The 12,698-nt window shown below is 34.7% G+C and overlaps 1 protein-coding gene across 1 annotated transcript; it reads left to right on the top strand.

Moving 5' to 3' along the window:
* The first annotated feature begins 2,100 nt into the window (after positions 1-2,100).
* Positions 2,101-7,242, top strand: LOC111896777 (ubiquitin carboxyl-terminal hydrolase 17). Its single transcript, XM_023892761.3, has 11 exons — positions 2,101-2,995; positions 3,742-4,750; positions 4,850-4,938; positions 5,034-5,119; positions 5,215-5,368; positions 5,485-5,605; positions 5,703-5,860; positions 5,940-6,024; positions 6,117-6,329; positions 6,409-6,470; positions 6,548-7,242. The coding sequence occupies exons 1-11, from the start codon at positions 2,562-2,564 to the stop codon at positions 7,038-7,040; spliced, it is 2,904 nt and encodes a 967-aa protein (XP_023748529.1). The 5' UTR covers positions 2,101-2,561; the 3' UTR covers positions 7,041-7,242.
* Positions 7,243-12,698: the final 5,456 nt, after the last annotated feature.

Below are 12,698 nucleotides of genomic sequence, written 5' to 3'. Positions count from 1 at the left end.
GAGCTTACCTCGTGGGTCTGAGAGCATATCCTTTTATGCCTAGCGCCCTTGCCTGATCCGTACCAGACAAGATCACTTTTTGGGGAGACAAGATCAGGGGCGCTGATTGGAGGGTCATGCGCCTTCAATCGTTAGGGCGCTCTCATTGGCTCTGACGGTAATGACCTGATTCTTCTGTTTGTCTCCTGACCGTATCTTTTGTCTTGGAGCTGGGAGTGTCCCTAGGCGGGCGCGAGCCTTCCGCTTGTGCATTCCGCTCCCGGGAGCGCCAACGGGCGCTAAGCCTGCTGGGCTGAGCCTGGTTGGCGTGCCCGACTCCTGGGCTAGACGCGATTCTGCCGTGCTGCCCTAGACACGTCATCAAGTATTATTAGAATTAGATTAACAGTTAAAATAGCAAATAATTACTAAACTTAACCATACTAATCAGATTAGGCTAGCAGAAAACGAAAAAACAGATTTTTCGAAGGCGCGCCGCGCTTTTCTAGTTTTTTTTGTTTCGATTTCATCAATTATGTACCATTAATGTGAAAATTATGGCTCTGATACAAGTATTGGGGATTTTAGGTTACATTTCAACTGTACATGCCAAATTTCACTTACCTCTTAAGGGTACATGCAACATAAAATGAATCTATATCTTTTTTACATCTAATAGCAACATACTTATCAAAAATACAAAATAGAACCCTATGAATCGAAATTCGTGGTTAGGGATACATATCTTTTGTTGATTCCAATCAAGCTAATCAAAACGTTGTTGTCTCCTTGGAAAACCTAACTCCAATAGTATGCGAACTTCTAATGTTTCACACTTACAACACAAAAAACCCTAAGATTGAGAGGAGAGAGGGGATAAAGAAGGAATTTTCAAAATTCCTAGGTTTGTGATGGCCGGAAATATGAGGGCTAACACCCTATTTATAGCTGCCAAAAGATCACAGAAACCCTAAATTTGAATTTAAATAATAATATTTTAAATCAGACAATTATTTAGTTCCTTATTTATCTTTTAAAGACTTCTATAACCCTATCACAAGCCTCCTAAAATTGACCATGATAGTGAGGTTCTAGAACCTTTCTATTGTTCGACTATTGAACAATTACATATCAACCCTTGTACCTTTAATTAATTAGGATTAACCCAAAATTAAACCTAAATTAATTCTGATTAATTCTTAATTAATTATTATTATTTCTAATTAATATATTAATCATATATTATATTAATAAATCATCTCTCTTTCTCTCAAAATCAATCAAAGTCATTTATTGGTTATGAAGGTAACCCAAAAAGACTTATTTTTATTTTTCAACATTATATAAATTTATTTAAAACCTCAGATACCTTAATCTAATAGAAACAATCGGTAGTCAGATGTCATAGAGGTCGGAAACCATGGGTGGACAGATACTTCAAACAAATCAATTAAAAATCAACAAAGAAAAAAGCTTTTTTCAAATGATGAATGATTTGAAATATGAGATGACAAAACAAAGAAAAACTATAGAAGAAGTTGATGATGGGTGATTTTCCAAAATATAAAAGGACAGTTGTTATTTTCAACTATTTAAAGTAAATATATTATTTTTTGTATAATTTATATAAATGAAACATTCTTAATGTTATTGTATGTTAAAAAACATATATGGTTAGATATTTTGGTATGTTATCTCATCGTTGTTGTGTGATGCGACAAAATAAATTATGGACTTCAGATTTAATAATCATTTTAATTTTATGTATTATATTATTTTAATTTCATATATTAAATGTATTGTTTTAGTTTCATATTTTCCAATATACTTATTTTTATTTATGTTATTGTCATGTGCAATTAAGTTTTATAGATATCAAGATATGTTTAAATAATAAAAAATAACAAATTAAATAGGAGAGTTTTATAAAATATTTTATTAAATAAAGATAAATTATTTAATTTTATAAAAGGATTATAAGTGATGAATACCAATGTCAATGATATCAAATAGAAGATTATAAAACAAAAAACTATAATAGAAGAAGATGTTCAAAAATATATAAGTTAGTTGATAATTTATACTATTTAAAGAAGTAAATATTGTTTAATATGAAAAATTGCATGGGAAGATCGGATTCCCCTCGTGGATTTCGGGTCGGAATATTAGATGACCGAAGAAATCACGTCTCTCGATGCTTAGACAAATTCGTTTCTTTCTAATTTTCTCTTTTTTCACACACACAAAAGCCCTAAAATCTTGATCTGCAAATCTCCGAATTTAATAAGTGCAAGAATTTGCGAAGAACTGTTTGGGGAAGTCACGATGGCTGTTTAAACTTTCTTCCACCTCAAATCCACTTGAGAAGCTTTGTTTTATGATTCAATCATACGATGTTTATGAACCGCCATCATCATCGCAAGCACCGACTTTGTGGAATAAAGGGGCATTTGATCGATTGAAGATTGAATTTGATCGTGTTACCGAAGATATTGCTTTTGTGTTCGAGGGAATCCATCTATGATTGTTGTGGAATTAGGGTTTCATTATCATTCTGCTGGATGCATCGTCGTTCTGTATAGATGCTTGTTGGAAGGGATCTAGGGCTCCCAAACCTGGTGGTCCTGGTAGCGGTATTCGTGATTTTTCCGGTGATCGGCTTTGTTATCCGCAGAAAATTGCAACACGCGGCGGCGAGGAACGAAGAGATTAAGAAGCTTCTGATTTTGGCATCGGAAGAGGCAGCTAGGGCTGAGATTGAGGCTACAGAGGGATACTTTTTCACCACCAACACTCATACTTCGATTCCGTCCCCGGATTCAGCCTGGGTACCGGCTCCGGAATCGGCCTGGGTACCGGCTCCGGAATCGGCCTGGGTACCAGCTCCGGAATCGGCCTGGGTACCGCCTAAAACATCGGTTCCAATCGTGTCATCGTTGAAGCCGCCATATCAATGTGCTGTTTGCTTCTCTCCCACCAGCACGCGCTGCGCCAAGTGCAAAGCTGTTCGTTACTGGTAAGCTTAAATCCGGAACCCTAGAGTGTAAAACCTATGCTTCTATCATCTGAGATTATATACTGCAGAACCCTCTAGATATGACATAGATAAACTCTTAGACGAAGATACGTGAGGAAAAGAATTCCTTAAATTGATTCAAACAGGTAATTTAGTTAAAATAGATGAATTGGCATTTGAGTTATCCTTTAAGAGGGGCACAATTAGATGTAGAAACTAAAAATAATTTTTTTCTTCGAGTTGGTGCATAAACTAACAGAGAATTGCAGACCAACCAGAAAGAAAAAGAAATTGCTAGCTTGATTTGTTAACCTTGTGAACTCATCATAAAGGTATGACATGTCAAAATATTTAAAACTAACCACATATTCCCATGCTCCAACAGATAATAAAATGTATGAAAATAGACTTTCTTATTAACAAAAAAACTATGCTTGTATAGTTGTTTAGGAGTTCTAGTAAATGTTAACAAGGACATTGCTGTTGCTTTTCTAACATGATTACCTTATGTGTAGATTGACACACTTCTTTCCACATGCATAATGCCCACACATACTCATATGCACAATCTTTGTAACTTATGAAATTATAGTCTGTTCTCATATTGGAGAAACTTTCTGTAAGAAGTTTAGAAATAGAGTTGTACATATATGAAAGTAGGTTGATCCATTCACTTACTAAAAGTCTAAAAGATGTTAAAGAGACCCATTAATGCATATATCATAAATAATTCAATTTAACTGCAGCTCTGGGAGATGCCAAATTGTTCACTGGAGACAAGGTCACAGGGATGAATGCAAACCTTATGTAGCTGTGAAACCTACAAAAGATGTGTCAGACAACTCGATTAACAAAGAAGATGATAAAGATTCCAATAACCACTCACCAAATGCAAATCTTCATGAAGATTCACATCAACCTGAAACCAATTCTTTCTTCCAATCAGCATCTGAATCATCAACTTCTGAATCTTCTACTTTCTCTACCCCTACCAGATCATCCACTGAAACCTTTTCAGTCAGTTCATTGGATTCTGATAACTTTGTTTCAGTAAAATCAGATATCAGTCCTTCAAGAAAATCTACCGATTCAAACAAAATCAATCAGACCAAATTCAACCTCAGCAATGAAGATACAACCTCATCTGATTTTTGGAGTGGCCCAATCCATTCCAAGAAATCCACCATTGATCATGAACTTGATGGGTTTGAAACATCTGGTTATAATAATGTGAAAGGTGTCACTGTGAATCCAACAGATAACCCCACTCCAAATGGCTTTGGTACTAAAAAGTCAACCAATGAAACCTCTTCATCAAATGAAATATTAACTACAAGATCACCATTAAAGATATCTCCATCTGTTGAGCATTCAACAGATAAAGAGTCTAAAGCATTTAGTAGCATGCAGATTCCTGAGAAGTCAAAGTCAAAGTCAAACTCAAATGATGTATTCAACAACAAGAGCTTTACTTCACCTGCATTCAAATCATCCAAAGCTTCTGCTACTCATTTAACATCATCCACCACAACCAACAGACTTGTATCTCAAACGACAAAGCCTGTAGTGGTTCATGATGAGAAAAATAGGGTTGCTACTGCTACTGCTACTGCTAATTCATCTGAAAGTGAAACTGTTCGAAGTGGATTGAAGACATCAATGTTGAAAGTTGTTGACCAGTTTAAGCCCTCTAAGTTGACTCGCCAATGTTCCCCAAGGGCAGAAAGTGAAACTGCACATAGATACAATTGCAAGGTCTCAATTGGAACTTATGCTATTTTTTTGTTTTTGTTTTTTTTAATCTTGAAGTCAATAAATTTCATAATCTGATACTTGAAATTGATTTTCAAACAGGGTCTCTTCTCGTATGAAATGTTTGTCAAGCTTTACAACTGGAAACAAGTTGAATTGCGCCCTTTTGGCCTCGTAAATTGTGGAAACAGGTAGATCTCATCACTTTGGCCTTCAAAAGACGTTAATACCCTCATCCTCATTCCTCATCATTGTAAATACTAATTCGGTATTCATGTTTAAACAGCTGTTATGCTAATGCTGTGCTCCAGTGTTTGACATACACACCACCATTAAATGCGTATCTTCTTCAAGGACTCCATTCGAAAACATGTATGTTGTTATTTGTTAGTGTTAGGTTAACTTTCTTTTCTGAAATATAAATATCTCCTATTTTGACTTTTTGGTTTGACTTCATTTCTTGTTAGGTAATAAGAGAGAGTGGTGCTTCACATGTGAGTTTGAAGCCCTAATTTTGAAGTCAAAAGGCGGGAATTCTCCACTTTCTCCTATTCGCATTCTAGAAAACATCGGAAGCAATCTTGGCCATGGGAAAGAAGAAGATGCACATGAATTTTTAAGGTGAAGTAACTTATACTTTTGCATTTATGATTTATGCCATTTAAATTGTTGTAATAGTCTTAGTGAGTTGACTCAGTTGACTCAGTTGACTCAGTTATCAAGTGATGTTATTACAGGTATGCTATTGATACTTTGCAATCCGCATGTCTTAAGGAAGCTGGAATAAAATCTTCCAACTCCTTAGAAGAAGAAACAACTCTAATCGGACTTACATTTGGTGGTTATCTAAGATCTAAGGTAACAATGTCTTTTATTAACTACTTCAAATCATCTTTATCTAAAAAAACACAAGAAGCTTCTAATTTCTAAATCTACTGTGGCTTTTGAATTGTAGATAAAGTGCATGAAATGTGGTGGAAAATCAGAGCGACATGAGCGGATGATGGATCTAACCGTTGAAATCGAAGGTGATATAGCAACTCTTGAAGAGGCTTTGGATAAATTTACATGCACTGAAGTACTTGATGGTGAAAACAAGTACAAATGCAGCAGGTTTGTTCAAAATCTCTCATCTAATCTTTACCTTAAAACATATATATATATTTTTTTTTTTTAACTTTTTAACTTTCAGGTGTAAATCCTATGAGAAAGCCAAAAAGAAATTGACATTGTTGGAGGCGCCAAACGTGCTTACCATTGCATTAAAGCGGTTTCAGGTATTTTTTTATTTTTTATTTTTAATCAAAGATGCTACAATACATAAATAAATGAAAGTAAAAAAGTAAAAGTAAATTGGTATTTGTTGCAGTCTGGTAAATTTGGAAAGCTGAACAAACCAATTCACTTCCCGGAGATTTTAGACATGGCTCCATATGTGAGTGGGACAAGTGACAAGTCACCAGTTTACAGGCTTTATGGAGTTGTGGTTCATGTGGACATAATGAACGCTGCTTTTTCTGGTCATTATGTCTGTTATGTTAAAAACATTCAGAATCGTTGGTTTAAAATTGATGACTCCCGGGTATGTTTATTTATTTATTTTAATATTTATTTTTAATTACCAAATACTAATACTTATGTCTCCTATATCTTTTATTCAGGTAAAAGAGGTTGATCTTCAGAGTGTATTGATGAAAGGAGCGTATTTGCTTCTCTATGCGAGGTACTTTTAACGTTTTCTTTATGACTTGTTGACATAATAACACGTTTTGTGAAATAATTTTTATTTAAAATATCCAGATGCTCTCCACGAGCTCCACGGATAATCCGAAGCTTAATATCCCGCCACAACACGGATCCGAAAAAACACAAAATTACAACAACATTCACAAAGGAGCCATGGGACATGAGAAATAATCCTCCGATACGCCACCGCACACTAGAAGAAGAATCATCCTCATCAAGCGACAGTTCCGGAATCTTCTCCGAGTCATGCTCTTGCAGCACCGAAAGCAGCAACCGTGATTCAACCAGTATCGAAGACCACATTAATCCCTGGGAATGGGAACACGAATACAACATCAACAACAAATCAGATGTCGACACGTCATCATCATCGTCATCATCATCTTCCTCCCCTTCACCATTGTACTCACGGAAGCTTCCGGGAGTTTTGTACGATGAAAATGTCTGGGGTAGGAGTAGTAATAGTTGTAGGGAGACTAATTTCGATAGATTAGGTGGGCGGCCGACTTTGAGAAGATCAACAACTCACGGAAGATCAGAAAAATGAGGGGAGGTTGGTTGGTGGAATAAGGATGTTTTTTGGGGGTGGCGGCTTGTGATGGGTTGGGGTTAGGGGGTGGCTGTATGTATTCTAGTACTTTTGATGATGTCGGCGGCTCTGTTAAAACAGTTAAAAGAGTCGCTCTTCAACATTTTGTCACTCTCTTCCCTTAAATATATATAATATATATATATAAAATATTTTGTAACGTGTAAGGAAATTAAAATCGAATCATTTGGTAAAATAGATGCTTGATTACTTGGTTTGGTTTTAGGGTTGTTTCGTTTCATATTTAGGAGGAGTCTGCAAGCAAGTTTGCAAAAATGGTATCTCCTTAATTAGCAAGTTTACAAAAATGGTCTATATTCAAACGAAGAATTATAAAAATGGTCATGGCTTTTATAAATTTACACAGATAGTACCTGCCTCATTAAGTATTAACAGAAAGGATCACTGTTTTTTATAAAGTTACACAAATGGTCCTTTATAATAGTGAATTTACATCAGTTGTCTCTATTTCATAAAAATATAGAAATGGTACCTATGTATGTATAAAAACAAGCCCTACAAAATACCAAGGCTACAAAAATGATCCATTGGTTTTATAAATTTACAAAAATAGTCATTGCTAACTCCCAAATAATAGAAATGGTCCGCAGTATCGATGCCATGATCAACAATTCATTCAATTGATCAAAAGCTTGTTTGTATTCCTTGGAACATTCGAATTCTACATCCTTTCGTAAGATTTCACACATAAGGCGACCTATCTTGGATATTTTCTTAATAAAATTTCAGTAAAAACCTGCATGAAAAAAACATACCTCGCAAACACAAATACAAGTGGTGTAAGGTAATGACTTAGTGATATTAATATTTTACTAACCATAAAATGACAATTTTCATTATTCAAAACAAGGTTGGCTTCAGTACATCTTTTCAAAATTTTCTCTAAAATTTTCAAACATTCTTCAAAAGAATTACCATGAATTCAGTCATGAACATGTGAATGATTTGCTCAATATATTCTAAAAAAATACTGACCATGCACCTTTGAAAAGTGGTTGGGGCATTGCAAAGCCAAAATGCATCCACCTATATGTAAATATGCCAAAGGGAAATGTAAACATAGTTTTCTCTTGGTCCTAGAGTACAACAAGTATTTGCTAAAAACTAGAATAACCGACTAAACCACATACTAGGTTTTTCACACTAAAATTTTCTACATTTGGTTGATAAAGGGAAGTGGAAAATTATCTTTTCGGGTTGAGGCATTGAGTCTTCTATTGTCTATACAAACTCTACACCCGTTTTGCACACGACTAGGGACTAATTCACTTTGGTTATTCTTAGTAATGATGATACCTATCTTTTTGGGTACAACTTGAATGTGGCTTACCTCCCTGCAATCCGATATAGGATAGATCATTCCGACATTCAAGAACTTTAAAAAATTTATGTTTACAACCTCCATCATTAGAGGGTTCAAAACATCTTTTGGCTTCCCGAGATGGCTTGTAGTCTTCTTTCATGTGGATATTGTGCATGCAAAGAGAAAGACTTAAACCTTTGATGTCGGGTATAGTCCACCCAATAGCTTCTTTATATTGCTTCAAAGTTGTGACACGTTCTTCTTCTTCCACAATTGTTAACTTAGTGGAAATTATCACAAGTAATGTCTCTTTCTCTCCAAGATAAGCATACCTTAAATGCTCCAGTATCGTTTTAAGTTCCAAGTAAGGTGCCTGCACAATAGAATGGATATTTTTTTTTGTTAGGTATGGATAATTTCAGCTTTGGAATGTGACACCTCATATTCCTCATTTGATTCATCAACGTAACAACTTCTGTAATCTCTTCATCAATTTTGAACTTCTTGGAAAGTTTCTCTACTGCATCCTTTTGAAGATTCTAGTATAATACTAAGTCTAAAACATCAGGGTTAGATAAATTAAACAAATTCTTCAGTTAAAGGCTCAATGAAATCCACAAAATTCAAATATGAAACATCACTTGGATATTGCAAAACATCATAAATGTTAAAATTCATCATATCTCCATGAAATTCTATAGAAAGTTTTCCATTGAAAACATCAATTTTCATTTTGGTTGTTTTCAAAAAAGATCTTCCTAAAAGGATTGGACTAGAACTTGGTGCATCATTTTCACCATGTCTAACACATAAAAATCTCTTGGAAATACTAGATAATTCACATAAACTAACATATCATCTAGTACAAATTTTGGGTGTACTAAAGAATGGTCAACTATCTGGATGATCAAGTTAGCTGTTTCCAATGTTCCAAAATTTAATGTTTTAAAAATAGAGTAAAGTAGAACATTGATAGAATCCCTAAGGTCTATTATAACTTATGGAACATAAAGGTTATCCAACTTGAAAAGAAGCACGAAAACACCCAAATCCTTACATTTTTGAGGTAATCTTTTTTGTAACACTACAAAAATGTTTTCACTTACTTTCACTGTTTCATTTCCTTTTAGTTTCTTCTTAGACGTGTAGAGATGCTTTAGGAATTCTACATATCTAGGAACCTGTTTAATGACATCTATGAGTGGAATATTTAACTTAACCTTTTTGAACATCCCCATGATTTCATTATCCTCTCGTTCATTCTTTTAATTCTTCAACCATCTAGGAAAAGGAGAAGGACTAAAGGAGTAATCTTCACCTCAATTAGTTTTTGCTTTGAAAAATATTTGGAATTTTCATCATGCTTCTCTAACTTTAACCCCTCTTCTTATTCAATCATACTTGGACCTTCATACTCTTTTCCTTTCCTCAAAGTCATATCACATGCGTTGTGCTTCAGATTCCTCCCTGTTTGTGCTGGTAGTTTTCCTTGAGATTCCAATTGACCCATAAAAGTGGCAAGTTAAATCATTTGTTTCTCTAAACTGTTGATACTTGCAGTAATTTAATTTTGGAATGATTGGGTGTTAGTGGCTAAAATTTTGAAAATATCTTCTAAAGACATTCCTAAATTACTCGAACTCCTTCCTTGTATATGTTGAGGTGGAAAGTGAGTTTGTTGACGATGCTAGAAATTTGGTTGATGATGCATTTAGTTTTGAAATGGAGATATTTGGGTGTTTCGCCATATTCTTAATAAGAGATTAGATTTTATTAAGAGTCTTATCAGCGATTAATCCTCACTTATGATGGAGATTAGTTCCGATAGCCATAACAAAACACGATAATATTACCATAAATAACATTGTCCTTTTGGGTTACATGCAAGAAGAAAAAGAAGCAAATCCGAAAAGATATTTATTTGAGGTACTTGTTTTGTTAATTAATTAATAATTTAATTAATTCATAGTAAATAATGGAATATGGAATATTCAAGAACGATTTGACTATCATAGATAATTACAATTATATTTGGCATTTATCTCTAGAGTTTCAAATTACCTCCATATAAACAGAGGGATATAATTTCAGTTGTGAGAGATAAGATTTACGCTTCTAAGCCAAAAAAGTTTGGAATACTAAAACCCTAAAGAAATCTCGAATCATCATCTTCACGCCGTGACCAACTGGTTTTCATGTCGTTACTGAAGAACATAATCGAGGTTTCAATTCAGCTTGAGCTCAAAGTTCGATGATTGCTTGGATCTGGCTCTTTTTTGCGTCTTGGGTGGGATCATAGAAGAGTAATTCTCCTTTGGGTTCTCTAGTTCAATCCACTAGCTTGACAAAAGAAGAAACTAACTAATAATCAAAGGTATATTTTCTTTAGATTTTTACTAACCTTCATAAAGTAGAGAGTTTAGATTCTTCACTTTTTGATTTTAGATCAGTGGTATTATAGCAAGTTAACTCAAGTCTGTTGCACTTAGACTTTGTCTTTTGAGTGTGTTAGGGTTTGTATGTGTAGGGTTTCTGTTTTGAATTGTTTAAATGTCGAGAAATTTTCCTTGATTGAAATTAAATTTGTTAATGCATTAAAATCGACATTTTGGTCGATCTGCCTCTTCGCCACGACGTGGTTGGTCCTCCACCACGTCGTGTATCTACCCAGATCGCGACTGACTTTATCGTCACGACGTGATCGTATCATGTTCATGTCGTGACCTGCAACTGAGAACCTAAATAATAATTTATCTAAATCATGTGTTTTTTGGGTGTTACGACGTGACAGCTCTTTACCCACGTCGTGAAAGATGAAGTTCCAGATTTCTCTAAATTCGTTTTTATTTTATGGTTGCTCAAGTTTTAAGTTTTAATTACAAACAAACTAGCCTTTACGCTAAAAGATAAAATTAAATTTTATTTAATTATAAGATTAATTAAAAGACAAAAGATTAGAACCTTATAATTTGATTGTTGACTTTGTGTCAAACAAATTAAAAAACACATAAACCTTAGGTATGTTATACATAATGTAAAATAGTATTTATATGTATAACACCAAAATAAACGTTGTGTTCTCGCATGTTTCATCCTAATGTGAATTGTTAATCTTACCACGACTAAGAACATCCACTTTATTGCTACAAAGGAGGTTTAAGGTAGGTCTCTTTTATTCCTAACGAGTTGGCTTTTAAGAGGCATTCATTACTCGCCACCCTCATCACTTTCTTGCGTTTGAAGTGGGGTTACTGAAAGCGTTTGATAGGATAATTTTACAAAGTTAAAAGTATTAAGTCTATAAATAATAAAAAAACCCGTTTTTGAAAGAACATGAATCTTATGCTTCACGTGGAAATTAAGCCTTGTGATATGATCTTGTTGATGTAAGTGTATGTGTGACAACCCAAGTTTGTTCCGTTATATTTCCCCGTTACCGTTAACGGAATATCCGATTTTATAAAAGTTCCGTTAATTAGAGGTCGCCAAATAAATAAATGTTTTATTTATTTATAATTACATGTCGTTAACGCCATGGTAAGTTAAATAAAAACACGTGTTAAACATTTCCATTTAATTGGAAAAAGTTAGTTTTATTATCACGACCACTAAATCGGGTGCGACCAAAAGCCTCGCTGAACGATATTATCGGGTAGATTCCCACTGAGCTCCAACTCCCACCCATATATAAGGGGGGAGTAAACCCCATTTGAACCTTTTCCACCCTCTCTCTCTCTATACTCTCTCTCTAGACTCGTTTTCGACTCGAATCCGCACCCAAACGCTTCCAAATCATAAGTCCACTTACCCTAGCTTGTTCTAAACATTATGACTCGTGATTATAGCTTAGAATTTGACCACTTAAGCTGTTGAAAAGGAGTTCACGGCCTAAGATCCTCCTTAGGCCGTAAACACCTTAAATGAGGCCAAAAAGACCCGATCATGTCCCATTGAGCCTAGGAACCAATTGAGGATTTACCCTAGGAGTGTTTGCTCATCTAAAACAATCAATTTAGGGCATAAAAGAGAGTTTACAGCCCAAGAACATGCTTAGGCCGTAAACACCTCTAAACATTGTCAAAATGTCCCAAACACACTCCCAAACCACCCATAGGCTTAATACATGAATTAGGGGCTTGCTATTTCGGGTTTAAATAATTCAAACAAAAAGATTTAAAGGGGTTAAAAGGATTTTACAGCCTAGACATATGTCAAGGACGTAAACACCCCCAAACATGCCAAAATGATGGTTTTAAATTCCCCCAAATGGCCTCATACCTCATTATAAAATA

The sequence above is a fragment of the Lactuca sativa genome, chromosome 9, assembly GCF_002870075.4.
Source record: "Lactuca sativa cultivar Salinas chromosome 9, Lsat_Salinas_v11, whole genome shotgun sequence".
NCBI classification, from domain to species: Eukaryota; Viridiplantae; Streptophyta; class Magnoliopsida; order Asterales; family Asteraceae; genus Lactuca; species Lactuca sativa.
Note: the sequence above shows the minus strand (reverse complement) of the source record. Positions and strands in the feature narration are given on the sequence as shown.

Bases quoted from the DNA above. Each gene is read 5' to 3' on its own strand.
- LOC111896777 (XM_023892761.3), top strand. From the start codon at position 2,562: ATGCTTGTTGGAAGGGATCTAGGGCTCCCAAACCTGGTGGTCCTGGTA. The intron at 5,606-5,702 runs GTAACAATGTCT...TTTGAATTGTAG, and splicing joins GTGGTTATCTAAGATCTAAG to ATAAAGTGCATGAAATGTGG. The intron at 6,025-6,116 runs GTATTTTTTTAT...TATTTGTTGCAG, and splicing joins TTGCATTAAAGCGGTTTCAG to TCTGGTAAATTTGGAAAGCT.